This window comes from Fusarium musae, chromosome 3 (assembly GCF_019915245.1).
Source record: "Fusarium musae strain F31 chromosome 3, whole genome shotgun sequence".
NCBI lineage: Eukaryota > Fungi > Ascomycota > Sordariomycetes > Hypocreales > Nectriaceae > Fusarium > Fusarium musae.
The window spans coordinates 1,839,439-1,866,785 of NC_058389.1; the positions used below are offsets into that span (position 1 = coordinate 1,839,439).

Consider the following 27,347-nt stretch of genomic DNA (forward strand, 5'->3'; position numbering starts at 1 on the left):
TTAGGCCATTGCGGGCTGAGTATTCACCCATGACGTTATAAACTTTCCCATCACACCTTTTCTTTGTTCGAAACAACTCTAAGAGGGTCGTGCGAGCAATGGTCCTGTACTTGAGACTAACCGCTACTCCCCGATATGCACATCAGTAACTGACAAAATCAGACATCTCTTTGTTTGGATAGCGCAAACAGCATCGCATTCACTCGAACAAAGAAATGAGGCAATCATTGGCTTCATCCAACATGTGTCGGAGTTGGCTTCTTTGTTATCTGTTCCCGTCCCAGGGACGACAGCAGAGGTCATGACAAGAGGAATATTTACTCTCAGAAATATCTTGAACATCTCATCTACTACGTCTTCCTCTTGCCTCAAGTGAACACGCCGTCTCTACCATCATCATGACTTCCGAATCCTCGTCGAATCCTGATATCAGGATGTTCGGTAGTCCCGCCACAGAGGTTGAGAAACCAACATTTGAGCTCGTCGAGAAGGTCAAGAAGAACGTCTGGATTGTCACGAGAAAGGGAGACCCGCGACGAGAGAAGTATCTCGCCAGTCCTAGCAGCCCTTTCGGAGTGAAGCCTGATGGTACTGTCGATGTCACGAAGGCACATCGAGAGGCTGCAGCTCTCAACACACTTCTATCGACCCATAATCAAGCCTACACTATCCGCCAGATCCTCAATCACGAAAACCTCATTTCCATCGTTGGTGTCATAGAAAATTGGCCTTTCAACAAGTCACAAACATCTGACATTGTCCCGGAAAACAATGTTCAGATGCTCGTCTGGGACTTTGGTGATGCTGGTAACCTCAGCGCTTTGTTCCGCCATTATCCCTGCACAAGTCCTGATTTCTATCTACCGGAATCTCTCTGTTGGCACGTTCTGCGTTCTTTGATTCGCGCAGTGACTTATCTCCATGACGGGAAACGACTGGTTTACCGGCCCGAGCAACTTGGTCATCATATGGTCAGGGAATGGGTTTCTGTGAACACCGATTGGTTCCCAATTCTGCATCGTTGCATCGAGCCTATGAATGTTTGGCTTCAGCATCCTCGAGGCAATGAGACCTATGGCCAATGTAAACTGGGCGATTTTAGCAACGCAGCTGTCACATGTCACGTTGTGGATGATCAATTCGATCCTGACACTATTCACTCAGATTCGAAGGGGATGGCATTGGCTACAAAGGAGGGGATGTGGCGGCTGGAAGATACTCGATCTGACTATCGTGTCCCCCCAGCGTCGATTCCGAACGAGGTTGGTACTCAAAGCTGATCAATAACTACCACAAACTCACATACTGTAGGGAGATCGACCCTATACCCTCGGAGACGAGTTGTGGTCTATTGGGGTGACGGTTTTCACCATGATGACTGGCCAGGCTCCAACTTACTACTGTGAGGAGTGCGGTTGTTCACATGTCGCTTTCTGCGCAGACGGTGGCTGTCTGGAGAAAGAGGCCACTGAAAAAGGATGTGACTGCTTACTTGGTGGGTGTGAGCATATAAGCCAGACGGAATGTAAAGAAGAGGTCTCAGGATGGTCCGATTGTCCAGCTTGGCATAATTGCTCCGAGTTCACCATCAACATCCATTCGTACCTTGCACGAGCTCGTTACACCAAACCATTGCGTGCCATGATCATGGTAATGCTAGGATACAACCCTGCACAGAGAATGGAACCTTGGGTTAGAATGGTAGAGGTTGCGCAGATGGTGGAGCTCGCATATGGACAGTGGAAGCAAGAGACTGAGGAGGGGAGACTCTACGTGGATGTTGAGGATGACCTACTTCAGAGAGCTACGCAATGAGAATGTGAGTAAGCAGGAATAAGTGTAGTAGGGTCTTGTCTCCATATATTATTATTTTTATTAATAGTACTCTTATAAACCGAGATAATCTTCTGGGTGCCTCACAATAATCATGTTCTTTGTCATGAACCGGGCTCGAATTAAAGGCCCAGCAATGAAAGAGCCAATGATCTTACACGACTGCATGTCAATATACAGAGCCAATGAGATAAAACCAGTCACAAGCTCTCCACTTCGGGTGCCCCGCTATCAACGAGGCTTGAACAAGTTGAACCTGGCCTGGACCTGAGCCGTTTCCCTATTCCACCTCAACACGCATTAAGGCTTTGATTCTTCTCTTCCAAGCAACGAGCGGGTCCTTTCTCGTTCCTGTATAATAACCTAACCCTGTTCTCCTATTCTATTGAAGGTTCACGTCAGATTCTGGACTCAGAAAAGTCCGCAGAGGCTATCAACTTGTCAATAGCCAATCGTTCAATCATCATGTCCATCTCCCACCCAACGCCTCCTCTTCTCCTCACAAAGCGCCTTACGGCGTTCCTCAACGCGAACCGAACTCCCCAGCTTCCCACGCTTCTTCTTACAAGCCCTCACGGCAAGCTTCTCGCACACGCAAGCCCTCATCCTGTGGCCGCTCTTCGAACACATGCGACCGTTGCCGCATCCCTCCTCGCCATACACTCCACCTCGGCACCTGCCCTCGCTGCGTCTCTGCCCGGTTCTCGCACACCCGATCCGATCGGAAGCTCGCCACCGGAAGAGGATGACCTCGAAGACGAGACAGATCGATTATCACAAAGCCAGCAGCTCGACTCACACAAGTCTGGCAAGGGACGTGGCATCAAGCCTGCTACCGTCACGGTTCAACTTACGAGCGGTACTGTCGTGATCCGTAGGTTGAAGTGCGGTCTCCTCTTTGTCTGCGTCGGACCCGCCAACCCAGATGCCACAGAGCATGGCGTGCTCAATGTGCATGATCTCCATGTTCCCACTGGCGAGTCATCCCACGTTGGTAGTCCAGATGGAGCGGACAGTATTCTGAGCACTGGTGGACAAACATCAGCTAGTCTGGAGAGTAATGCAGGCTCTGCCGCTGCAGTAACTGCCCTTCGCCGTCATGCCACTGAGCTAGCTCGTTGGCTTGACGACAAGCTTGGCACGCTCACTGTTCCAGAGGAGGGTGTTGGCGTGGAGTAATGGCATCATATTTGGTACAAGCGGATTGGCATAGGCGGCGTTAGGATTTCTTCTGAGGGATAATCAAGGAGTGGTTTGAGAAAGGCTTCTTCTTAGGCGTTAGGGGCTGCCTGTTACAGACACGGCATTTATATAATCAGAGACATTGATGATACGTAATATTTTTGCTCAAGATGAGGGTATTAGAAATACAAGCCGCTTCCAAAGATTGTATGTTTGAAGACCCCATACCAATCCGTTCCTAAACAACGCCAAAGCTCATAACGCCTCCATATGCTTTTAGTTCCATGGTGCAAAGGCTCGATTCCTTCGAGGCACTCCAATATTCCCGAGAGAAAGAAACAGGCTACTCTATGCTCATACGCATGATCCCATCGTGAGTATCAATCATTCCTTGGAAACCAACCCGGCCTTTACTGTTTAGTCGTCCAGCCGCAGAGCTACTGCCGGATAGGTTTCCTGGTGTGCTGCCGGCTTCACTTGGTGCACTACTGCCAGCCTTATCGCCGCCGTTACTACCGGGACGAGAACCCCATGACATACCATCTCGTTGGAGTGGACTCTGCATGACTGGTGAATTGTGAACGCTCATGCCAGGGCTCACAGCTCGGCGTTTGAAGCTAACAGGATCAAAATCATCATCCCGTCGACGCTTGCTGTTGATTCTTCTAGTTATTTCTGCAGCAGTTGGTGGTTGAGTACCGCCATTCTGCGGGGCCCAAAACATTAGTTTGTTGTTTCTTTTTGACCAGACAAGGGTGCACTTACAGTAGCTCCACCAACTGACGGTGAGTCCATCGCCACGTCTTCGCTAATACCAGAGGATGAGCCTCGAGGAAGAAAAGCGGCAGGAGGCGGTGTGGTTCTGGCGCCGCCGGTGCTACTCGACTCAGAAAAGGTGTCCCAGAACGTCTTCCCTTTGGAGTTCTTGATAGCATGTTGCTTAAAACTGCTAGAGAGACCCACGGATATGTCGCCCATGATATCATCCTCGGGTACGTCGTTCAGGCCTTCTTGCTGTGTCAAGTTGGGTGAAGAGGGTGCTGTTGTTGATTGAGTTGATTCCAAGGCCGGTTGTGAGATCCTGGGCTCAAGCTCCATATCGCAATCACGAACTTGTTTAACAACTTCGGCCTCTCGACGAAACTCAGACTCGGCGGGAGTGCTCTCTTCCATGAGCGCAGCACGAATGCGCGCGAATCCTTTTGTCTTGGGCTGTACCGAATTAGTTGCGTGCTCGTATGAATCTGATATAAGTGACTTGCCAAAAGATTTCCCCGTCTTGTTACTACCCTCCGAATGACATTGCGCTGCCCATCTCCAAGCCCGTCCACATCTCCCATTGCTCGTGTCTCATCGGAATCTGCACCAGAAATGTGCAATTGATTAGCCTGCCAACTGATGCTCTCGCGACGGGCTCGAGAAGAATTAGTTGGTGGTGACTTGGATAGAGATGCACCACTGAATCCCAGTCCCAAGGACCCACGAGCCTTCTTCTTGGCTTGTTTGCGGGGTCTTTGTCGCTGTTGGAAACTCATGAGGCTGCTCATTGCAGGGGATCCAAAGGTCCCACCAGACCCTTGGGGACCGAGAATTGGACCAATCTTATGGACTTGCGGAGTTGTTACGTAGGTCTCGTCCATGTCCTCATCCATCAGGTCATCGTCATCAGAGGTACTTGACGAATCAGAGCCAATCGCCTGGCTCCCAAGCGAGCTGCTGATGTGCATCTTTTCCTGGTTGCCCATGACGGACCACAGAGACGTCGATGTTTGTTCCGGGCCGGCATAATGACTTCTTCGGCTCGGTATGTTCATAGCCCGGCCACCAGCGGTGGGCGATGAATCGGGAGAAGACTGCTCGGCGAGGGTCGAGTGATGCAGGCTGGTAGCGGCGCGAGAGAAGTCGAGACCACGGGAACGACGAGGAAGTATATTGGTTGGAGATGCGTATATCTGGGAGTGGTCCAGTTTAGGTGATAGAGGTGCGGGTTTGGCATATGAGTTCGCGGCTGGTGGAGTAAATTCTCGAGGGGGCATCTGTATGGAAAAGCCACGGCTGGAAAAGTTTGGTCGCCGGGGCGTCACTGGCTGAGGTGTCGGAATACTAGTGTCGTCTTTTGAAGTCCGTCGAGATGCCTCGACGATGCGTGGTGAGGGAGAGAGTCGAGAGGGGGTTCCTCCTCCATCGGACATGGACCGCGTTTTCGTCAAGGGCGACCGAGCCTGGGCTTCCTGCAATCCAGTAATTTCCTGATACCCAACAGCCTTTAGATCGTCCATGATGGCCGAGTCCTCATATTCGCCCGCAGTAGTTCGGAATCGATCCATGATGGCTAAAGTGTTGCTTTTGCAGACGTTTACAGTTTCGAGTTGGCGGTCACTATTGCTAGCCTTGAACGTAATTCTAAACAAGGGGCAATAGCTTAGATGATGATAAATATATCATGGCATTAATGCTGTGATGTGGTGAGGATTGAGAAAAGAAACCGTAAAGAAAGGGCGTAAAGTCAAAGAACGCGAGGTATTGCGATGAGTGGGCGGCTAACTACCTAATACTGACTGCGGCAACCCTGAGGTGAGTAAATAGAAATCCATCTCTTTTAGGTTTGGCTGCCCAGGGCCGCTAAATTAGTTCCACAGGCTGTTGGCGGCTGAGAACGGCCCCTCAACAGTGAACTACAGCAGTTGGCCTAGGTTCATTGACGACATATTCGGTAAAGGTGCATAAAGCTGGGTTTATTTTTGTACGGTTCATACAATTTGATGTCTGTGTCGCTAACAAAAGGGGATAGGCAGTGTAGAATCAGCATCATCCTTTATGTCACTAAGCTGAAACCTAACAAATTATTAACTGGCATCCATGTATGGTGTGTGGGAATATGATGGTACCGCTTGTTGAAATGGAAGCCTGTGTCATAGAGAATACAATGAGAGAGGGGGTTGAGTTACATTCTTACGACAATAGATAGCCAATGGCCCTGTGAAACAATGCGCCTTCGCTGCATCAGGACAAGAGGATACCCATACCTAATAAAGACCAGTTTATCCTAGAAGGGACCTGTAACAGATAGGCAGTTTACTCAGTTCCGAACATACATATGCATTGTCATTCCGAGCCCGGCCAGAAAGAATACCTACCCTACACAACACCGTGTTAATCAGTTTTGAACTTACCTTATGGTGCCTCTTTCATGATTAACAACTACAGGAGAACTGACAGAGATCTTTTGACATAATTGAATATCAAGTGATTGTAGATGACTGCGTACTGTAGTGCTATAGAAATTGTGATCTCTCTGCTTCTACAAAGGATGCTTTGACGTCAGAGGTGGGGTTAGTTACCGAATGGAGGGGCTTACTCAACGATCCAATGTTTCGGCTATCATGATAAAATCCAATAATTTCTCACAGACTCAATTCATACTGCACAAAAGGCTCAATGAACTTTGCAAGAGCCGCACAGCGCATCAGGTCCATCCAAAACTTTCTTACTAGACAGACAGTTCCCCGTATTCCTGTACCTGCTATTGCTGCTGGACAATCCAGATTAGTCACCATGGCTTCAACTACAGATACCAAGAACTACAAGTTCAACCACTCAATGTAAGTGCAGATCTCCATGCATCTTCGTTAGGAAAGTATATACTAACTCGGTTCAAAAGGATCCGAGTCAAGGACCCCAAGGCTTCCGGTAAGTCAGGCACCTTGATGTCCACAGCCCTGATCATCAAGCCTCATCTTAAGCTTAAACTGAACCAACTCACTACCTGTGCGAATATTGACCCAAATGCAGCTAAATTCTACGAATTCCTTGGTATGAGCCTTGTGAAGAAGCTCGAGTTCCCTGATAGCAAATTCGACCTCTACTTCTTTGGCTATGACTCTCCTAATGCCTTGTCACACAACAAGAGCACTTTTGACAGACAAGGACTTATCGAGTTGACTCACAACTACGGCACTGAGGATGACCCTGAGTACAAGGTGAACAATGGTAACCAAGAGCCTAACCGTGGTTTTGGCCACACCTGCATTGCCGTCGACAACATCCAGGCTGCCTGCAAGCGTATTGAGGATGCTGGTTACAAGTTCCAGAAAAAGCTGACGGATGGACGCATGCGAAACATCGCCTTTGTACTTGACCCTGATGGCTACTGGGTCGAGGTGGTTGCCAGAAACGATTACAAGCAGACAGAGGATGTGAAGGAGACTGATGTATCAACGTACACTATGGTTTGTTCACCATTCTTGCCGATCTTCTAGAATCTCTAGCTAATGATCTAGAACCACACCATGCTTCGTGTCAAGGATGCTGAGAAGTCCTTGAAGTACTATCAGGAGGTTCTTGGCATGTCTCGACTGCGCACCCTTGAGAACCCTGAGGCCGGCTTCAACCTTTACTTCCTCGGATACCCTGGCGATCAGCCTTTCCCTGAAGGCCAGGATGAGAATACCATTACCCATCGGGAGGGTCTTCTCGAATTGACATGGAACTATGGCACCGAGAAAGACGAGAACTTCCACTATCATGATGGTAACAGCCAGCCTCAGGGATTCGGCCACATCTGTGAGTTAATATCTGTGTAGGAGAGCATACATGAAGCTAACAAGTTTAGGCGTTTCGGTTGACAACATTGACGCGGCTTGCAAGCGATTCGAGGATCTGAACGTGAGCTGGAAGAAGAGACTTACAGACGGCCGAATGAAGAACGTTGCCTTCTTGCTGGATCCTGATGGCTACTGGATTGAGCTTGTACAGAATGAGAAGTTCTCTGGCAAGGAGAACTTCTAGATGCCGCTACATGCATATTCTATAACAACGAAGCCCTATACCTCAAGATTGAGATTTCAAACTTAGAAAATGATCTCGTTAAACAAGGCAACAAATCTGATATGTTTTACCGCATAAGAAGGGAAATGAAGCCAATCATCATCATAATGCAGAGCAAGCGATGCACAATGTAAATGGCGTGGGGCAAACAATTGATCTCCGGTCGTTTTCTCCCGCCGGTTAATAAGGCTCTCATCGTACAAATAGTCTTTTTGTACCTTGATAGTTACAGTGATATCCATCTCTGTTAGAAGCCAATTACTTAATAGCGCCCTCCAATAGATGATGGCTTCGAGAATATCGATACAGGCATTTGTGCCCATTGAGACCATATCCCGGGTTGACCGGTGAGCCATGTTGCCGTGCTTTCGCCCCGTCATGTACCAGGTGAGCGTATCCAATGCAACTGGACTTCTTTGCCCGGCAGACACGGGTCGTTTCCAGCGGTGGCACTGGAATGCTTGTACTATGTACCCCACGACGGGCCGTGGCTTGCAGTAGTTGAACATGGAGAAATGAGGGGTTGCAGCTTAGGCTGAGTCTGAGATACTGGTGCCACACAAAGCTCAAGCTTCAAGCTCCACGGACATTGATGGTTACTCTCTTGGTGCCCCGCCATATCCTGTACCGTGCCGTAGTACTCTCACTGTAATCACAATACTTCACTCGCCGAAAGAGCTTTACGCGCGTAGATGAACAACCCCCGCGCCAGAGATCACTGCCTCCGTGGGGTGCTTGCATGGGAGGACAGACTTCTGCATCTCAATCTGCCCGTTCTTATTAAGGACTTTTACTTTGAGAAACGGTGATCAAGGCTGATCTAGGCTCCTTGGATTGGGTAGCCAAAAAGGTGGCGGTTATCTGTCTCATGGGAGGACAAAGACAAGAGGGGGACGTCATCTCGATCTTTTTACTTATACTGGGCCTTGTGCCCTCACTTGAACTGTTCTTAGTATACACACCGTCTTTGCAAGTACTTCAGAATACCACCTACTCGACTCACCATGTCCCCTTCAGCTACTTTTGATACAACTTCTACTGGCCACTCAAACCGTCTTAAGATCCTCGTACCTGAGAAAGTATCTCCAGATGGACTAGCTTTACTCACCCCTCACTTTGACGTTGACAACCGTAAAGGATTAACGGCCCCTGAGCTTATCAATTTGATCCCTGACTACCATGGCCTGATTATTCGCTCCGAGACGCAAGTTACAGCTGAAGTCGTCCAAGCTGGACGGAAGCTGAGGGTTGTTGCTCGGGCTGGTGTTGGAGTTGATAACATAGATGTCCCTGCCGCAAGCGCCCAAGGCGTTATTGTTGTGAACTCTCCTTCAGGCAACATCCTTGCAGCGGCAGAACACACTATTGCACTCCTCCTTTCAACAGCTCGTAATGTGGGCCAGGCAGACAGCAGTGTCAAGTCTGGCCGCTGGGAGCGAAGCAAGCTCGTGGGTGTTGAAGTCGGCCGTAAGACCCTCGGTATCATCGGTTTGGGCAAGGTTGGAATGAATGTCGCTCGCATGGCCATAGGTCTTGGGATGGCAGTTAAGGCAGTCGATCCTTATGCAAGCACCGACATGGCTCGTCAAACAGGCGTTGAGCTGGTCCCTGGGTTGGAGGACCTGCTTCCTGTGGTTGACTTTCTGACCATTCATACGCCCCTGCTTGCTACAACGCTGGACTTAGTTGGCGAGGCAGAGTTTAAAAAGATGAAGAAGACAGCTCGTGTGCTCAATGTTGCACGCGGCGGTGTGTATAATGAGGAGGCTTTAATAAAAGCACTTGATGAGGGATGGATCGCAGGAGCGGGTATTGACGTCTGGTCTTCAGAGCCACTGGCCCCAGACTCAGCAGCAGCCCGGCTCAGTCAACACCCCAAGGTTGTTGCGACACCTCACCTGGGAGCCTCAACGGTGGAGGCACAGGAGAATGTTTCAATGGATGTCTGCAAGCAGGTCCTCGAGATTCTTCATGGTGGACTTCCTACTAGCGCTGTCAATGCCCCTATTATCATGCCGGAAGAGTACCGCAAGCTGCAACCATCTGTGCAGCTTGTCGAAAAGATGGGTCGTCTCTATACGCAGCACTTTGTGCGCAGTAAAGGAGGCATGATAGGGGGACGTCGATTCGAGCTCACATATCACGGCGACCTGGCTGGCATGACCAACACCAAGCCGCTGTTTGCTGCTCTTGTCAAAGGTCTCGTGTCCACGTTCAGCGACTCGCACATCAACATGGTCAACGCAGCACTCATTGCCAAAGAGAAAGGCATTGTGATTAGCGAGACTCGTTCTGGCGATTCGCCTTCGACTTATGCCAACCTGGTGACACTACGTTCATACCAGGCTGGCAGCAGTGGTAGTGAGCAGGTGATTGAAGGCTACGCGAGTGATGAACGGGTCTTCATCTCCAAGTTGGACAGGTTCAATGGCGTGTTTACACCGGAGGGAACCTTAATTATACTGCACAACTATGATGAGCCTGGCAAGATCGGGGGAGTAGGGATGGTTTTAGGCCAGCACGGGATTAACATCAAGTTCATGCAAGTGGCCAGTCTGGATCCCGAAGCTACTAAGGGAGCCGACACCCCGCCTGACCCGAAAGGCAACGAGGCATTGATGATTCTTGGTGTTCTCGGGCCAGTGAGTGGTGAAGTCTTGGAGGACTTGAATAACTCCCCAGGAGTTCTTGATGTTGGACTGGTTAAGCTGTGATCACGGTGCTGGTTAGTCGAACGACGTGAGGATACCATTCAACATGCTCAGGGGTGGCAATGCAATCGTGACTACAGCTATGAGTGCTGGCTTAGAAGAAAAGAAAGATCAAATAAACCTTTATTATGAGACGATTATCACATGCTCTGCAGAAATTTCTAGCCCTAAGCTTGGTGCCAAATGATTGAACTAAAGGTCTGATGGGTCTATTCTGAACTTATACACAAATCTTTTTGTTATTTAGTTACCTTATAGGGATCCCCAGTTTTCTTGCCTCTCCCTGACAATCCATGAATGAATCGATTGTCTTTGTCATGACCTCATCCGGGTTTTAGCTGGGAAACTAAGGGCATCGTAACGAACGGGTTTAGCTTCTGCAACGTCAAGATTTTAGTGGACTTCGCACTACTGCATTCGGGATCTGGACCTGGTCTAGTGGCGCCTCCACCAATAAAATCGTCCTCTCCTCCCTGGCAGTTCCCCTTCGTCATCGCGAGTTAGATGACCCGTATCATCCAAGGATAAGGTAGCTAATTCCAACCCTTTCGTCCCACTTCTTTTGCTTCGTCGTTCTTGTTCTTCATCAAAGCTCACCTTTGGTGCCAAAAGGTTGGATTTTGACTAGACGAAACGAGGCAAAAAGACTTCAATTGTCCGAATAGCTTCAGGTTCTTATCGACAGCATCTCTTCAAGCTTCTTCTTGACCCCGAGCTCCCCTGTCTCAGCCACATTCCGGTCATTATCGTGTAAGCTTTGCCAAGGTCGCTTGCGCCTATCCGTCGGAAATTGATTACCTTGGCCTGCTTTGAACGCGTTCATCAACTCAATCTGACCTTCGACAATCGACATTCGTGGTCTTCCCGCCTCGCCTTGCGGTGACGAGATAACTCATATATCTATACACTCGATATACGACATACACATACCGTCACAATGGCGAACGCTGGACGATACAACATGGGCTCAATACGACCGGCTGTCATTGGTCTGGGCCGAGTCTTTGGTGCGAGCTTGACGGCTGTCTCTGCCTTTCCAGTTGACACTAAGGGCCACCATGACGCTGGCGAAGAGGGCGGTCCCAGCCTCTGGGTCCTCGCTGTTGCCTCAATGGTCCTGGTTCTTCTTGGTGGTGCTTTTGCTGGATTGACAATTGCGCAAGTTCCCCTCCCTCTTGGCGATGCGCGACGCATGCTGACCTACCCAGTTTGATGGGACAAGACAGTATTTATCTCCAGGTTTTATCGGGCGATCCCGCGGAATCACAGTCTAAGAATGCGAAACGTGTGTTGAAATTGTTAAAACGAGGAAAGCATTGGGTTCTGGTCACACTGCTGCTATCCAATGTCATTGTCAACGAGTCACTTCCCGTTGTATTGGACCGAACTCTTGGAGGAGGTGTTGCTGCTGTCGTTGGCAGTACTGTTCTCATCGGTATGTGAAATATAATAGCTCTGGTAGGCTTTGCTAACCGCAACAGTTATTTTTGGTGAAATTGTTCCCCAGTCCATCTGCGTTCGATATGGTCTTCCGATCGGCGGATACATGTCTACCCCAGTTCTTCTTCTTATGTACCTCACCGCTCCCGTTTCTTGGCCTATTGCAAAGCTTCTCGACTGGATTCTGGGTGAGGATCATGGTACCTTGTACAAGAAGAGCGGACTTAAGACGCTAGTCACCCTCCACAAGTCTCTGGGTGAGATTTCCGAGCGTTTGAACCAGGATGAGGTTACGATTATCACAGCTGTTTTGGACTTGAAGGACAAGCCTGTTGCTGAAGTCATGACGCCCATCTCCGATGTTTATACGCTTGCCGAAGACCACATCCTCGATGAAAAGACCATGGATGATATTCTATCCTCTGGGTACTCGCGAATTCCTATCTATCGTTCTGGAAATCACTTGGACTTTGTTGGCATGCTTTTGGTCAAGACACTCATCACCTACGATCCCGAAGATAGAATTCCCGTCCGCGATGTGCCTCTCGGGGCAATTGTTGAAACACGCCCTGAGACCAGCTGTCTGGACATCATCAACTTCTTCCAGGAGGGCAAATCGCACATGGTGCTGGTATCGGAATTTCCCGGCTCTGACCATGGTGCCCTAGGTGTTGTTACTCTTGAAGATGTGATTGAGGAATTAATTGGAGAGTAAGTTGACAATCTCGCTCATGATGAATATGACTGACCAGACAGGGAAATTGTTGACGAATCCGATGTCTACGTCGATGTACACAAGGCTATCCGACGTCTTACTCCCGCACCCCGAGCCCGCCGAATTCATGCAACTGCTGCGGCAGCCGCTGCAATGGCCACTAAGAAGGCCCCGGGCGACTCTATTTTGGTCGATGTTGAAGAACACGCTGAAGAACACCCTCCCAATGTTGAGACTGCTTCTTTCCACAGCAATTATGAAGGAGGCTTCCACAATGCTGCCAAGACTGCTATTCACATGAAGCGCCGGACCTCTGATGGGGGCATTGAAGGCACTCCAGTTGTTGTGAAGGCTAGTCTAGATGAAATGAGGTCTCAACTTCGTCTTGGACCTGCGAACCGAGCTGCGAACCCCCGCAGCAACACCCGCAGCCTCTTCAAAATCAAACAAGGTCTTGGGGCGAGCCATACGCCTCCCAATGATGACTCAAGACCCGCCCAGCCGCGCGCTGCATCCCACATGGGCTTCACAAGTACTCATGGACAATCGCAGGCGCGGACTCTGGGGCATGAACGGACACCATTATTAGCTGAGGATCACGAAGAAGCTATCGACAGTGATGAAGATGACCACGGTCGTAAAACAAATGGTCGGCATTAGGGGGCCTATTTAGTGGTATGGATAACGGGGTCTGATGGAATTGTTTCTTAGGAGTGGCATATCTAAACCAAGGCCCTTGATTGTTGGGCACAAGGTAGGGTTTAGTTAATACATCTCTGCAGCATTGATGCCAGTAGCCAAATCTTGGCAACTATAATACTTTTTTTGACGTCACATTTTGTCTCATTCTAACTTTATGCTTGTTCTATTCATCCACGCTAATGTGCTCTCAGTCATACCAGATGGCGTTCATGCCGAAACCAGGTTCTGGTGTTCTGACCCTTGCAACACGGGCGAGGTGCTCATCTTGCCAGCGGTAGATCTCCAGCCAACCTTCTTGATCATCCGTGATTGCTACCCACTCATCTGTCCAAGGGCAAGGTGCAACCGCATTACTATGTCCACCACTCGTAGGTGTAGGATTGAGGCAGATCTGGCGCTCAATGGCGCCGGTATCCGAGAGCTTGAAGGCGGCCACATACCCTGTCAGGTCGAAGGAGTTGGCACGGGACGAGGCAAAGAGATACTTGCCCGACGACGAAAGCACGCAGACATCAGCACGGTACTGTGTCCACCTATCAGGGATACCTGGAGGGATCAGAGGGTAGTGCTTATGAGTGTAAACGGGCAGACGAGTTGCGGGATCGATGAGGTACTCGCAGATTCGGTTGCCCTTCTCCATAAGAGCGTAGAGGTAGTTTCCAGTAGGATGCATGGCCACCCAGCGGGGGTGGTCTCGAGCATCAGGACAATCGACAGAACCGACCAGCTCAAGAGAAGGGTTGTCTTTGTTGACACGGCGATGGGTCCAGATCTTGTTAGCACGGAGGTCGGCAGAATAAAGGTACTCCTCCTCAGGATCAAAGACCATTCCGTGAATACCCGTGTTAGGCTGGTAAGGGTAGTTCTGAACATTTTCCTTGAGAGCCTTTGTAGTGGAATCGGTGGTGAAGACAGCGCCGTAGCCAGCGTGATCATAGAAAGGATTGCAGTAGACGGCATAAGGAGGCTTGTTCGCTGCGAGAAGGAAGATGGCACGGGTGTTCGTGGTGGCAAGAGAAGCATTGGCTGTCGAGGTGAGTTTCCAGAATATGGACTGGTCAGATGTGACTTACGATCGTGCTCCATTGGGTGAGAGACTTGGTGAGTTATCGAAGTTGGCGATTCGACGGCGAAACTGGACCACTTCTTCATAGCAGCACCGTAAATAGCTTTGCGATCATGCTGGAGGGCAATGTGAGTAAAATTCTTGCAGAGTGTTAAGATGAGCTCACACTAAATGTCATCCATGAAATGGGCTCATCCTTGGGGATCTCGGTCCTTTTCACAAGCTTAAGTGTAAGAGCTTCATCGTCAAAGGCAAAAGTGAAGATAGCACCTGGAGGAGTCCAGGTACCGACCATGAGATGATGAACAGGCATTTTGGCAGCGAAAGGTGTTGCTCGGAGCTTTGAGATGAGTGTAGGTCGCATATAAGCCGAAGCTAGAATCCACAGCAGAACCAATTCAACGATCAATGAAGCACTCCTGAGATTATTGTTAGAGGAGAAAGCACATGCAACAAAAAAAAGATTGAGTCGTTATGATGGATGGTAGAGGGGAGAGACAGGCTTAAACATTTATCCTACAGGGCATAGTGGAGGACCCCGCGGAATTGAGCTATGATGAATGCTCAATACAGTTACGGGTCCGAGTCCGGGGACTGGGCCGGCTTCGGTAGTCTACGGCGGCAGATGTTGACGGATATGACTTCGGTATTGAACCGATGATAATGAGTGGGCATCAGTTAGCTTCTACCAATATGAGCATCTTGAAATTTAGTCACTAGCGAAAACCCTTGAAATGATACAATTTTTTAGCCGCTCATCATGACACCTGAATCGTATCAGCATCCTAGACTCATGATAGCATGGCTCTCATGGTACCAGACTATCTACTTGCTGTGTTTCATGAGATGCAATCGATCTCGATTGGTGTTTAAAATAATTTATATTTGATCAAACGGTTTGTTGACTATTCTCGGGGCCTGTTGAGCATACATACATGTGAATATCTGAATATCTGGTCAAGCTGGCCCGAGTACATCTAGAATACCCCGCATTGATTTCCCCGGTGTTGATCCCGGCCGGCACAAAGCCACTAACGTCCTTCTTTTCGTGCTATTAATATTGGATATTACGGAGTATGTGAAACGAACTTTTCTTTTCAACCAAAACGATACTACTGAGCAACCATTGAGAAGAAGTTATGACGACACACCCTTGCTCATGACCATGGATTCAATACGAACGTCAGAAAGATGCTACGGCCGCTTGTGTAGCCCGCCGATTCATATAAGCTAAACAACAAACAGGGATGTTCCCAGCTGATGTTTTGAGCAGTCATGGCGATCCCCGGCCTCAAGAGTACTTATGATATCAGTGTGGTGGAGAGTACACCGACCGACCTGTGTTTAGTAGAATGTCTACGTAATATTGGAGTGAAATGCGAACTGAAGGAATAATAACTATAATTGAAATTCGGTTGGACTTATTGAAATTGTATCCTTTAACCTGTGAGGCCTGAGCTAATGAAATTGCTGCTTGGCTAATCAACGCTGTAAGCGACGGCATCACTCGATCGTGAATTGCCTCCCAGCTTCAACGGCCTGCGGAACGGATAAGAAAAGAAAATAACTGGCCGATCATTGTTATTATTACTACAAGCAAGCAGATATAGTCTTGTACGACCTATTTTGCCATCGTGCATCATCGCTGTCCGCCATCACTGGTGCGATAAGATAGGGCCCCGTTGCCCGGTCAACGGCCGTTTCCCAATAAACAGTCAACGGCTTGTCTAATAGTGCCTTGGCTCTGGCTACCTAAGCGACCTACTTTCTTGCTAGCTCCAGCTCCAGCTCCAGCTCCAGCTTCTCTTCTCAACTTTACACTTTTATTCTTTCTGCAATGGCGTAACCCAATTCGCAGTCTTAGTTGGTTTCTTATTCTCAACAGCTGGTGTGAGACTTAGTTTTGTTCATTACCAGTTGTTTTACATCTTCATTTCTACAGACATCGTTGTGACGCCCTGGGCGAAAGCTACTTAGCAGCTCTCATATAACCACGGACATCGTGGCTCGACACCATGAATACAAACGACGTAAACAGCTTCGACGCCGGTCGAAGACCAAGGCCCAAATCTTCCATCCTCGAGGGCTTCATGCATCGTCGTCAGGCTTCCACTGATACCTATTCATTCCAAGCCCCGTTTGATGGCCCTGTCTCTCCTATACAGCCCAAGATCATGGCTTTTGAGAACTACTCCAATCCGGGGGCACTGGCAGAGCTACAATACAACCAGCAAGAGTCCTCCGGACGCTTCTCAAGGCGACAAGACCGAGGCCGATCACAGTCCCCGACCAAGAGCAGCTTTGGCAACTTCACCATCATAACAGCACCCGGCAAAGAAGCCAAAGGCTCGAAATCTCGCGATCCCTCGCCCACCAAGCCGAAGCGACCAAAGTCAACAACTAACCTGGCTGGTCTGCTCAAGCCCAAGACGCTGCGAAACTTGGGCAGGTTCGGATCCGACGACAATGTCAATTCATCCAAGGACAAGGAAAACAGAACTCCCGAAGAACCTGCAGCGGACCCTGCACCGACACCCATTTATTCTCAGTTTGCCTCTCGACCGAACATCGAACCAGCCCAAAGCACACGCCGTAGTATGGACGAAGCACGGGCACCAAGTGCTCAGGATCTTTATAATGGCAGTCGAGTCGCCGTCAAGGAGCGACCAAAATCGTACCATCCCATGCTGGGAAGAATGGAACCACCCCCCTCACCAACCAAGGCACGCACTTCAAATGATTCCCGAAAGGGATCAAAAGACTCAACTGAGGCCAAGAGTAAGAGCGGTCGAGGTAAGGTCTTGAGCGTCTTCACTACATTCAACCATAGCCGATCCAAATCGACATCAGTTGTCCCTGAACCGACCGAGGCAGTACTTGACCCTAAGGATATTGACAAGCATCTTGAAGCCATGTTAGACCGACGAAACATTCCAGAGAATCAGAGGTACAAGATGAGGAACCTGAGCGACACCATCAAGATGGAGTTTATCCGCCAGGACTGGGCCGAATCACAAGCTTCTCGTACAGAGAGATCATGCTCAACAGACAGCGCCAACAGCGGCTTGGTCATGGAAGCCGGCGCGCAAAATGAGGAGAAACAGAAGCGATCACGAGGCAAGAGTTTTACCCTCTCACGAGGAAGAAAGGAATCAAAGGAGCCAAGCTCTCCCATCAAAAAGTCAAAGGGTGAAGGGACATTAGGTCGTCATTTCAGAAGCAAGTCCACCGACAGCGTAGTCAGCGAAGGGCCTCCTGGATCCAGCGGCTCCGTATCCAACTCTGGAATCCTCTCCAAGATTAAGCTCAACCAAGGCCCAGGCGATTATGTGGCCTATCTCAGAAAGGTTCAAAAACCAGAACTTGTCGAGGTCGGCAAAGTTCACAAGCTACGACTGCTTCTCAGGAACGAGACAGTGGCATGGATCGAGGACTTTATTCAGCAAGGCGGCATGAAGGAAATTGTAGGTCTGCTCAACCGCATCATGGAGGTTGAATGGAGGTAAGTCAAATTCAAGATGTTTTCCCACAAACGCGACTAACGATTGATAGGGAGGAGCATGAAGATGCACTGCTCCACGAGAATCTTCTCTGCCTAAAGGCGTTGTCGACGACAGCTCGCGCCATGCAATACCTTCACACGATCCAGAGCGATCTATTTCCCAAGCTCCTACATATGCTCTTCGACCCAGAGAAGAAGGGTCCCAGCGAGTTTACCACTCGTAACATCATAACATCTGTCTTGTTCACGTATGTTGAGTCTGCTGCACCAGCCGAACGGGTCACAAGAGCCCAGAGCATTCTCGCACACCTCAGAGACCCCGAGCCAAAGGAGGACCAGCGCCCATTGCCATTTGTCCTAGAGATGAGACAAGAAAGGCCATACCGCGTTTGGGGCAAGGAGGTTGTTAGCGTCACTAAGGAAGTGTTCTGGATCTTCCTTCACAACGTCAACGTTGTATCCCTTCCTTCGGACCGCCCCTCGACGTGTGACCCTGCCCCTGGTCCGTACAGTTACATGCTTCGACATTTCCCTCAAGAGCGACCCCCGGTCCCAGCAGCACCATATGTGGGCGGAGTCGAATGGGATGCGACCAACTACCTGGCTTCTCATCTCGATCTCATGAACGCCATCTTGGCCTGCACACCGACACAAGAGGAGCGCAACACTCTCCGCGCACAGTTCCGAATTTCGGGATGGGAGCGATGCCTTGGTGGTAGTCTACGACTCTGCAAAGAGAAGTTTTATGGAAGTGTGCATGACGGGCTTCGGACATGGGTCGGAGCGGCGGCCGAGGATGGTTGGGATGTCAAGGATGTGCGATACGGGCCGCCCCCTGACGCTCGGGCTTCACCAAAGAAAACTGGAGGTGGTCAGAAGAAACCGGTCGAGGCGGCGCCAAAGCTTGAGATGCCGAAGCTCGATTTTGGCTTGGATAAGGCATCCACTCCGAGTAAGGAGAAGGATATGTGGCTGTGATGAAATGGCAAATCTTGAAGTGCCAGCATTTGTTTCTTGCATGTATTTCCTTGTTGGTCTGGAGCTAAGGTTGATTGTTGGCTGTTTGGAAGTCATGGTAGAGATCCTACTTTGATGATGGCATGTTAATGAACTGATGACACAAAAAACTGTATTGTTGGCCCATCCATCCGTGCTTCGGGTTACTTGATACAAACTCCTTGTAGATCGCACGTGGTCCCGTGATTTACAGCTTATGTGACGCTCAGAACCAGCCAGCCACCGTACGCTGTGCCGTTGTTTTCATGGAGACCTTTGTCCAAGGCCGTAGTCTTGTATTCTTTATGCCCTATGACAGAGCTTGTTCAAAGATTGCTTCGATGAAGCTTGAAGGACTCAAAAACCGTTGCACCTTTGAGCACATCTTCCTTGACCCTTTCATCAGCCGCTGTCAGCTTGGGCAGCAATTCGAGGACCTCAGAAACCTTGTTCTGAGGAATGACCACCACCCCGTTGATTGGATCGCTAAATGCAAGGTCGCCAGGAGAGACGAGGGTTCCATCAACGTCGAGAGGTACCTGGATCGCCCAGGGCACGCTCCCTCCACCGACCCCAACAGTGGACAACCCTCGAGCCCAAATCTGCATTGTACCTCCGATTTCAGCTTGTTCCAAGAGCAGGGTAAATGACACTCACCGGTAAGGAAGTACTCTTTAGTTCCGCTATATCTCTGGCTCGCCCAGCTACAACAATGCCCTTGGCTTGGCACACTTTCATGCGAACTGCCATGATCCCACCACAAACAGCATTCTTTTGACCATCGGGCTGCTTGAGAACCACAATGCTTCCTGGTTCCGTCAGATCGGCCCAATGCGTTCCCTCAGGTATATTCTTTTGTGTTTCTAGGAGATCCTGTCCCTTGGAGGCGAAGAGAACTGTTGAAACTGGAGCAACGGTAACCGATGTTGCATCACCTTCAGGAGAGCTGTATAGGTTCAGATCGGCAACAAAGCCGGCGCCGGGAACCTTTAACTTGAGGAGTGCGTCTGAGATATCACAAGCGGAATACTGCTGCAGCTTTACCAAGTCTTCGGCGTGGTAAGTCATGCTGATAGCGTCCAAGGGCAACAAAATTTTAGCGAATACGGCGAGTCGGTGAGCAAGGACTATCAAATAGTTGCAGTTTCGAAGATTAAAAGCCTCTTTGAGGTTGTAAGTGCGTTATAGCCCCCGGATTAGAACTTGCCGGTAATCGCAGGAAGTTCAGGTTGTAGTGGAACTTGGAGCTCCATGACTCCGGAGCCTCCCATCAACCGGGACGTACAGTCCAATCAGAAGCATTACCAGCACATGCTTTTGATGCACAAACTAGGTGGGGGATGGCCAGGGAGAGCTTGGCCGAGGCCAATCATTCAACTCGAAGGATCTGGCCCTGGACGGGAATTCAAAGTTGACGAGGAACCGGCGTTTTATTTGCGACTGCAACTGTGAGCTAGCGACAGAGATAGATTAGGAGCTCAAGTCTTAAGCGGAGCAACCCTGGCATGACGTCTCTTGTTTACTCTTCTCTCTTTTGGATCCTCTTCTGGACTATTCGCAGGAAGGGTTTTCTCCTCTCTCTCTTTCGTTTGTTGGTACATGACGCAAAAATGTCTATCAGTTCCCGTCCTGGTATCAATCGGTCAGTGACAAGGACTCAAGGCACCGAAATGTGACGTGTCTTATGAGCAAGGGCCAAGATCAAGATGGTGTCCAAGCATGGCCTACTCCTACATACATATTCTTTATCGCCGCGATAGACGACCGGCTTCCTTCGGGCAACGAGTCATGATCAATGTTTCAAAAAGGCTGATGTTGCAGTAGACTTTTGGTATGAAGCTGGCTGGTTCTTATGGTGAGCAATAGGTGGGGTTCACCAGATATCAACGGAAATTCCGAAGATACAAGAACCAAACAGCGATATACCACCAATGTAGCAACCGACCGAAATGAAATAAAGAGCGGCTGGCAATTTCCTAACGTGACAAGCCGCAATTTCATGCGTTACAGCGGACTCATCCATTCCTGTTACCACATGGAATACTCCGTAGAATCGTAGATGCTGTCAAAAGCAGATGCTACGCTAGCTAAGTGCTTGGGCTAGACAGCTCAACCCATCCGCTCTATCAACTCAACCCAGGACACACGGACATTCCAAGGGTCCGTTTATTAACTTGTGACATGTGCTCCAAGGCTGGGTTGGAGATGATGAAAGCTTTGCTCAACTGGGTTCGAACTGCTCTTTTCAGATAACAGAACAGAGACACACGAGCAATAGGACATCTCCTTGCGCTAAGATCAGCTGTTGTTGATTGCTTCTAGACTTACTGCGCATGATAGTCTATGAAGCGGAACCGGATAACAGGAATCATTGGGGCGGAAGCCTCGTTAGTTGCACTGCTGAGCCTTTCTTTGGCATGAGGAAGAGCATATGTGCTGGCCATGTCCTCCACGTAAGATCCTCGAAACAGAGCCAGACAGTTAATTGGTGTTGACACCTGCAACGAGGGGGGTTCATGAGTGATTTGAACCAACTTATCCCTGCCCTATAAACCAGAACAACCACGAATGAGTGCACCAACTGCTGAGAAATGCAGCTAAAAGATGCATACCATCTGTTAGTCAGTCATATACCATAGCAAGACCTTGCTATAGTAAGGGGTTCCCCGAGCTTTTGGCTTGGTCTAACACCATCACGGCTATACCTGGCGTGTGAGGGGAACACTTGATGCCCCTCCCCATCATCATCATCATCATGATTCGTGGCCGGGACACTTGATCATGTCGAATTGGGTGAGGAGCCATGCGCCTCCACATCAATCACCGTCAGCCGTCTCATTAGATTGACACTGCTGGGATGATGTTGGCTTGGTGGATGCTGTTCTGGGGCCGGGCAGAAAAGGGGTCCCAGTTGTTGCTACCTAGCATTCGCTAACGGGGCGAACATGTCGGGTGATGGAACTGACGTTCTGACATCCCACATGGAGGGAAGTGTTCTCTAACTACCTAGGTATGGATTTAGATTCTGGCTATGGTAAAAGGACGACCTGAGAAGCGTGGAGTGCTATGTTTATGATGAAGACACAGTATAGTCTATAACCTTTAACCTAGCTTGGCATTGATTGAGAGAAGACACCATATGATCGGCTTGAATTGCCAGATCTTGGCTGATAGTGAGTGATAGCTGATAATAGTGGAGGACAACGATATGGGAGGGGGAAGGACGATCCTAAGAATTGACTTGTTCAGGGTTGCGGCGGACACAACTTTCTCAGCAGGGGTCAGAGAAGCTCGACGTCAGGGGTCCATGAAAAGCGAAGAAAATTAGATGGAACATGAGGTTACAGAAAAAAAAGGTTTGGTGGTTGTGACGGGACGGACGGACGTTAGGTTTGTTAGGTTTGTTAGAGGCCGTCCGTGCCAGGATGTTTCCCAGGACAGTGGTAGACTGGTAGTTTAGTTTGGTTTGTTCTGGTGATTGTCCGCTCTGATACAACAAGGGAAGCTTCAGTTCAATGAGAAGCACGTGGTGGAATGTTTCAACCTTAACAGACCCAGCCATGGGACATGGGAAGTCGATACATTGCGATGTCGCTTGGCCAATCACCATCTCTGAATGTCACCTAGAGGATAGCTCCAAGGTAACCTCAGCTCACCTAATTAACGTGAACAGGCAGTTCTTGGACCAGATCATCCGCGCGGCTCGGCCCAAGAAAAGACGATCCGCAGCGCCCAACTTTCGCATCTCCAAGTCCAACCTAAACTAATCCACTGAAACTTTGGCCCTGGGTTAGCAATTCCTTCACGAATCACACCCGACCTCATTCACCACCGAACCTGCCTGTCTTTGGTATTGTGCAGTCCTGTAGTAGAGTACCTACAGACAGTACATCACAGCTTCAGGACTAGCCTTCTTTGCTTTGTCCATCGGTCTTCATTCTTCCTCCAATATCACACCATCACGCATCACACATCAATCACATCGTTCTCTTTTCCTGTGACCTTGACCCAACGTCCACAAATCAAATCTATCATCGCCCGCAAATTCGATCAAATCGCCGCCTCCCCCACCTCATTACTGCACCACTTCCAGCCACCAGCCACCTGTTCTGTCTCGTTCTGCTCTGCACTCTCTGGAACTGCTCTGCCAAGTCTGTCTGTCAGATAGTCATACACTCAGTCAGTCAGTCAGTCAGCGTCAGGTCAGCCTAACGTAGCAGCTCAGTTCGTTCAGTCTGTCCGTCTCTGTCTGTTTCTTTGCCTCTTTACAGTACTGTACCTATCCTTATCCATTCCTTGGCTTGGCTTGGCCGCTTGCTTCCTTAGCTTGGGATCTCCTACCGCTGCAGCATCTCTTGTCTCGTCCCCTAGTCGATCCTGTCCCTTGGCCTCGGGTCATCTTGATCCTATTCGACGACCCTGACAATCATCCTCGGCTGGCTTGGAACTTTGGCTTCTCCTCCTCTACTGTCTGTACCTACGGATACCCTTAGGCCTTAGCACAAAGTCGCTCGTCCGCTCGCTCGCTCGCTCGCAAAACGGAACAGACTCCAAAACGACCCACCCCCCACTACAGCACCACCAGGCCCCAAGGACCCAAGGCAAGACAAGGCCAAAGGCCAACCCGGCCGCAGCCCAGAGCCACCCGCTCCAAGATCTCGGAGCTACTAAAGTTGCCTGCACGTCCTGAACCTGCCGGTACGGAGCCTGGAGCCATTTGCCCACGAGCTAGGGTCGCTTGAACCCTGTACGAGACAATGTCGATAAAGTAAGCCTCTTTCGCGAACCTCTTTCTTGAATCTCTTTCTCTGAGCTTTCCATCTTTCCCGTCCCGTCTTGTCAACCATAGCCTTGCCCTCTTGGTTACTGCTTTAGTCCTGCACCTACTCTTCAGAGATTGTCGCTCCCGTGGTATCCTGTCCTGTCTTGTCTCCATACCATACCACACCCATCTTCGCATTCCCGTCCCCCTCTCTCCGTTTCCGTTTCTTGCCTCCGTCACCTTCCCGTCTCCCTCTGCCGTCTTCTCCGCCCCGTACCCTCCGGTCACGGCGGCCACGGCTCAGTCCGTCCGTTGACTGCCCCGCCACCTTCGGCCCATGGAGTCATGGACCCCGCCCTATAATGGACAATCCTCATGACTATCTTATTACAAGCCGTCCTCCTTCGCGGCCCGTCGATCCTGACAATGCCGATAGCTGGGTTATGCTCAATCAGGGCGGCTTCGTCAAGCTTGGCAATGAACGCATCTTGATGAAGCTCGAATCGAGAATCTCATGCGACCTGTCTGTGCCCCAGGAGCTGAGAGCACGATGTGCCTCGTTTCAACGGAAAAGTGATAAAGGCACCCTCTTCCTGACCAACAAGAGAGTAAGTTGATAGCAAATCTATCTCGATGTGCTCTACTGACGCTTCAGATCGTGTATCTTCCCTTAAAACCTACTCAAGAACCAAAGTTTGAATCATTCAGTGCCCCAATCCTGAAGTTTCAAGATTCCACGACCTCATCATCCATGTGGTGGGGATGGGTATGGAAATCAGATTGTATTCCTGTATCCGGTGGTGGCATTCCTCCAGACATTCCTCGGCTTGAGGTCAAGTTCACGTTTTCAGATGGAGGCATGATGGATTTCAACGAAGCCTATATAAGGCTGCGGGAGCGGCTTTACCAGTATCAAGAGATGCGCCGGGAGATGGGCCCCGGTGCTGATGTCCCTGATGAGCCTCTTCCAGCATATGAAGCTCCTTCCGCCCAGCCAGCACCTACAACAAGTTCGACAGATGTACGCCCTAATCGCTCAGAGAGCGCTGCTAGTAGGAGGGCACCAGACGAACCACCGCCAGATTATGACGAGGCTCAGGCGCAGCAGTTGAACATTCGATTGGAGGACCACATTCGGGGTGAAATCGATAGGGGGGCATACGAAAATGACGATTAACGGCCGTGTTGGACCACACCAATGGCTGTGGTTATGTTACAGATACCAAGATTTGAGCACTGCATTCATGAACTCATTATACTATCTCTTGTTTTTCCCCGGGGTTTCATGTTCCAAAGGATTTGCTAGATCTATATTGCGAAATATTAACATCCCAGCCGCTTTTGAGTCTGATAATGGAACGTGACAAACTTTTAAGTCAATATTCGAAAAGTCTGCAGCGATAAACTCCATTCAACAGAGTATACAGGCTTTGCGGCTCGGCAAGATGGATCAGGAACATATCACGTGATCCATGATGACAAAGCCTAACCAATCAAAATGCCTTGGTTTTCAATTTCAGTGGTCTGCCGAGAGCTTGCCGTGACCTTCCGATCTTTACGATTAATCGACGAACGACACCTCAATCGAAATCACCACTCGCCATTGTGAATTCTTCCGCCTGTCGCAATGGGTATCTGGGACGCTTTCACCGATATTGTCGAGGCTGTGACGCCATGGAGCGTTGTTGAGGCTGAGGCCCCTGCTGAGGAGCCCCAGGTACGGGATTTTTTACAGCAAGGCATTATGTGTCATCGACCTTGCTATTGATTAATTACAACGGGATGTCGTCGAGAGCACATACAATGCCTTGCGTAATAGGTGATCAAATACTGACAAGGAACAGGAGGAGACCGAGTCCAAGAACGAGTCCAAGGACGAGCCCGAGGAAGAGGCTGAGGAGGAGGAAGAGGAGGACGAGGACGAAGATGACGAGGAAGAGCTCGTCGACCCCAAGGAGACACTTGAGGAAGGTTCGTCAATTCCTCACGCAAATCTTTGGCCCGGACCGTCACGAGTGATTTCACAATCGCTTCACACCCGGGCGCGATATAACCCGCAATACATACTGACGCATCAGCAGAGTGCAAGAACTCTCCCCAATGTGCCCCCGCCAAGCACCACTTCGACGAGTGCGTCGAGCGCGTTCAACAGCAGGAGAGTGAGGGTGGCGCTAAGGAGGACTGTGTTGAAGAATGTATGTCTACCAGCCCAGACTGCGTCATGGGACCCGAGGACCCCGAACATCGCACTTACTACACCATATGCTAACCAACATCTTATCTAGTCTTCCACCTTGCCCACTGTACGACCGCCTGCGCCGCTCCCAAGCTCTGGACTCAGCTCAAATAAAGTATCAATATCACTGGGTTGTCGGTTCCCACCACGACGGAATGGCTACATATTCGTCGAAAAGATGCCTAGAGCCGGAACGAAGCAATCCTGCTCTCTCATGAGGGCTATCTCCTTGTACGATTGCTCTTCAGTTGGATGTCAAGCGTCCAGAGGTTTATCTGATTGCGGCTCTCTGTACCATACGCTCAAACGCCTGAATAGATTTCTTGCACACTATACCTAGACCATTGATTGACTTTTGCACCTACCTGACCCAACAAGGATTGTGCATGTCCAACTGCTAGAGCTTATTATCATTCAGAGGTCGACGTCGCACAGCAGCTATTCTGGTAACCAAGATGGACTAGTTTGTCCCCATGTTTGGTTTCACTGCTAGCCATTGTGCGGTGTGGCGAGAAGCCTTGAAGACTTGCTTGTTGGGCCAAATTCTCTATGAGATGCAGGATGGCCTGGCCGTGACGATGTATGCGTGTGTCCTTGTCGTGAAAATAGCTATGGAAGATTCTCGTTGGCATAACCTCCAAATCTTCTGTAGAAAGAAACGATAGGTAGTGGTTACAGCCTCCTTTGAGAATGCTATCTAAACATTATGCTTACAATAGGCCGGTGCTACTATGAATAATATCCGATATATCTCTCTCCATGGCAGAGACTATTGCCTATGTAGATACTCCGTAATGCATGGGTATATCGTAACGCCAAACCTTCTATTTCTTCTTTTGTTAAATAGTACATGTGACACCTCGGTGCGAACAGAACGAAAAAGAATAGATTGGTGGGATATCGGAACACGGCACAGTTAGAGTGACACATTTTGGCTCATCGTTTTGAGCATTGCAGGCATTGGAGTGTGCTGGAAACAGGGTCCTGGAACAAAGTTGGAGGTATTAGAAACCCTGCATCGCTTATTAGTGGCGTACTGTACGAGAGGGTTCTTCAAATTCTATCCATGCATTGATAACAGTTTCCGTCCTTCTTGATAATAATCAGATCATTTATCTAAGTCGTAAATCACGAGACCTTCGATTTACTGCCAACGACCATTATCAATCTTTTGACATTTAGTTACGGTCGACAAAAGGTTAGAAGAAATATACTAAAACCCTGGGGATGCTAGATTCTTCTTCTTAATTGACTTTCGTTAAGATCTTCGAAAGCCAATACGTACCAATCCCTTGTAGCAACGCCGCAGACACACAGAGCTCGGTTAAAAGCAATAACGTTCGGTTGGCTTGGTTCGTTAGGGTGCATGCTGTGG

General features: G+C 49.5%; 11 protein-coding genes across 11 annotated transcripts; 8 read left to right on the forward strand and 3 right to left on the reverse strand.

Annotated features, from left to right (window-relative positions):
* Positions 1-398: 398 nt before the first annotated feature.
* On the forward strand, positions 399-1,815 carry J7337_004034 (uncharacterized protein; the record flags this gene model as incomplete). Its single annotated transcript, XM_044821737.1, has 2 exons — positions 399-1,262; positions 1,312-1,815. The coding sequence occupies 2 exons, from the start codon at positions 399-401 to the stop codon at positions 1,813-1,815; spliced, it is 1,368 nt and encodes a 455-aa protein (XP_044683070.1).
* A 483-nt stretch (positions 1,816-2,298) lies between these two features.
* Positions 2,299-3,012, forward strand: J7337_004035 (uncharacterized protein; the record flags this gene model as incomplete). The annotated part of the gene is made up of 1 exon (XM_044821738.1): positions 2,299-3,012. One exon carries the CDS (start codon positions 2,299-2,301, stop codon positions 3,010-3,012), a length of 714 nt encoding a protein of 237 aa, XP_044683071.1.
* A 346-nt stretch (positions 3,013-3,358) lies between these two features.
* Positions 3,359-5,342, reverse strand: J7337_004036 (uncharacterized protein; the record flags this gene model as incomplete). The annotated part of the gene is made up of 3 exons (XM_044821739.1): positions 3,359-3,721; positions 3,781-4,227; positions 4,305-5,342. The coding sequence occupies 3 exons, from the start codon at positions 5,340-5,342 to the stop codon at positions 3,359-3,361; spliced, it is 1,848 nt and encodes a 615-aa protein (XP_044683072.1).
* Positions 5,343-6,453: 1,111 nt separating this feature from the next.
* J7337_004037 (uncharacterized protein) lies at positions 6,454-7,803 on the forward strand (the record flags this gene model as incomplete). The annotated part of the gene is made up of 4 exons (XM_044821740.1): positions 6,454-6,617; positions 6,677-7,244; positions 7,296-7,578; positions 7,628-7,803. 4 exons carry the CDS (start codon positions 6,454-6,456, stop codon positions 7,801-7,803), a joined length of 1,191 nt encoding a protein of 396 aa, XP_044683073.1.
* Positions 7,804-8,846: 1,043 nt separating this feature from the next.
* On the forward strand, positions 8,847-10,556 carry J7337_004038 (uncharacterized protein; the record flags this gene model as incomplete). The annotated part of the gene is made up of 1 exon (XM_044821741.1): positions 8,847-10,556. The coding sequence occupies one exon, from the start codon at positions 8,847-8,849 to the stop codon at positions 10,554-10,556; it is 1,710 nt and encodes a 569-aa protein (XP_044683074.1).
* A 934-nt stretch (positions 10,557-11,490) lies between these two features.
* On the forward strand, positions 11,491-13,368 carry J7337_004039 (uncharacterized protein; the record flags this gene model as incomplete). The annotated part of the gene is made up of 4 exons (XM_044821742.1): positions 11,491-11,760; positions 11,793-11,988; positions 12,035-12,704; positions 12,750-13,368. 4 exons carry the CDS (start codon positions 11,491-11,493, stop codon positions 13,366-13,368), a joined length of 1,755 nt encoding a protein of 584 aa, XP_044683075.1.
* Positions 13,369-13,597: 229 nt separating this feature from the next.
* J7337_004040 (uncharacterized protein) lies at positions 13,598-14,789 on the reverse strand (the record flags this gene model as incomplete). The annotated part of the gene is made up of 3 exons (XM_044821743.1): positions 13,598-14,436; positions 14,484-14,616; positions 14,643-14,789. The coding sequence occupies 3 exons, from the start codon at positions 14,787-14,789 to the stop codon at positions 13,598-13,600; spliced, it is 1,119 nt and encodes a 372-aa protein (XP_044683076.1).
* Positions 14,790-16,491: 1,702 nt separating this feature from the next.
* J7337_004041 (uncharacterized protein) lies at positions 16,492-18,956 on the forward strand (the record flags this gene model as incomplete). Its single annotated transcript, XM_044821744.1, has 2 exons — positions 16,492-17,978; positions 18,029-18,956. 2 exons carry the CDS (start codon positions 16,492-16,494, stop codon positions 18,954-18,956), a joined length of 2,415 nt encoding a protein of 804 aa, XP_044683077.1.
* Positions 18,957-19,300: 344 nt separating this feature from the next.
* J7337_004042 (uncharacterized protein) lies at positions 19,301-20,042 on the reverse strand (the record flags this gene model as incomplete). Its single annotated transcript, XM_044821745.1, has 2 exons — positions 19,301-19,576; positions 19,632-20,042. The coding sequence occupies 2 exons, from the start codon at positions 20,040-20,042 to the stop codon at positions 19,301-19,303; spliced, it is 687 nt and encodes a 228-aa protein (XP_044683078.1).
* Positions 20,043-24,098: 4,056 nt separating this feature from the next.
* Positions 24,099-24,913, forward strand: J7337_004043 (uncharacterized protein; the record flags this gene model as incomplete). The annotated part of the gene is made up of 2 exons (XM_044821746.1): positions 24,099-24,344; positions 24,392-24,913. 2 exons carry the CDS (start codon positions 24,099-24,101, stop codon positions 24,911-24,913), a joined length of 768 nt encoding a protein of 255 aa, XP_044683079.1.
* A 450-nt stretch (positions 24,914-25,363) lies between these two features.
* Positions 25,364-26,005, forward strand: QCR6 (ubiquinol--cytochrome-c reductase subunit 6; the record flags this gene model as incomplete). The annotated part of the gene is made up of 3 exons (XM_044821747.1): positions 25,364-25,453; positions 25,581-25,707; positions 25,818-26,005. 3 exons carry the CDS (start codon positions 25,364-25,366, stop codon positions 26,003-26,005), a joined length of 405 nt encoding a protein of 134 aa, XP_044683080.1.
* Between the last annotated feature and the right edge of the window lie 1,342 nt (positions 26,006-27,347).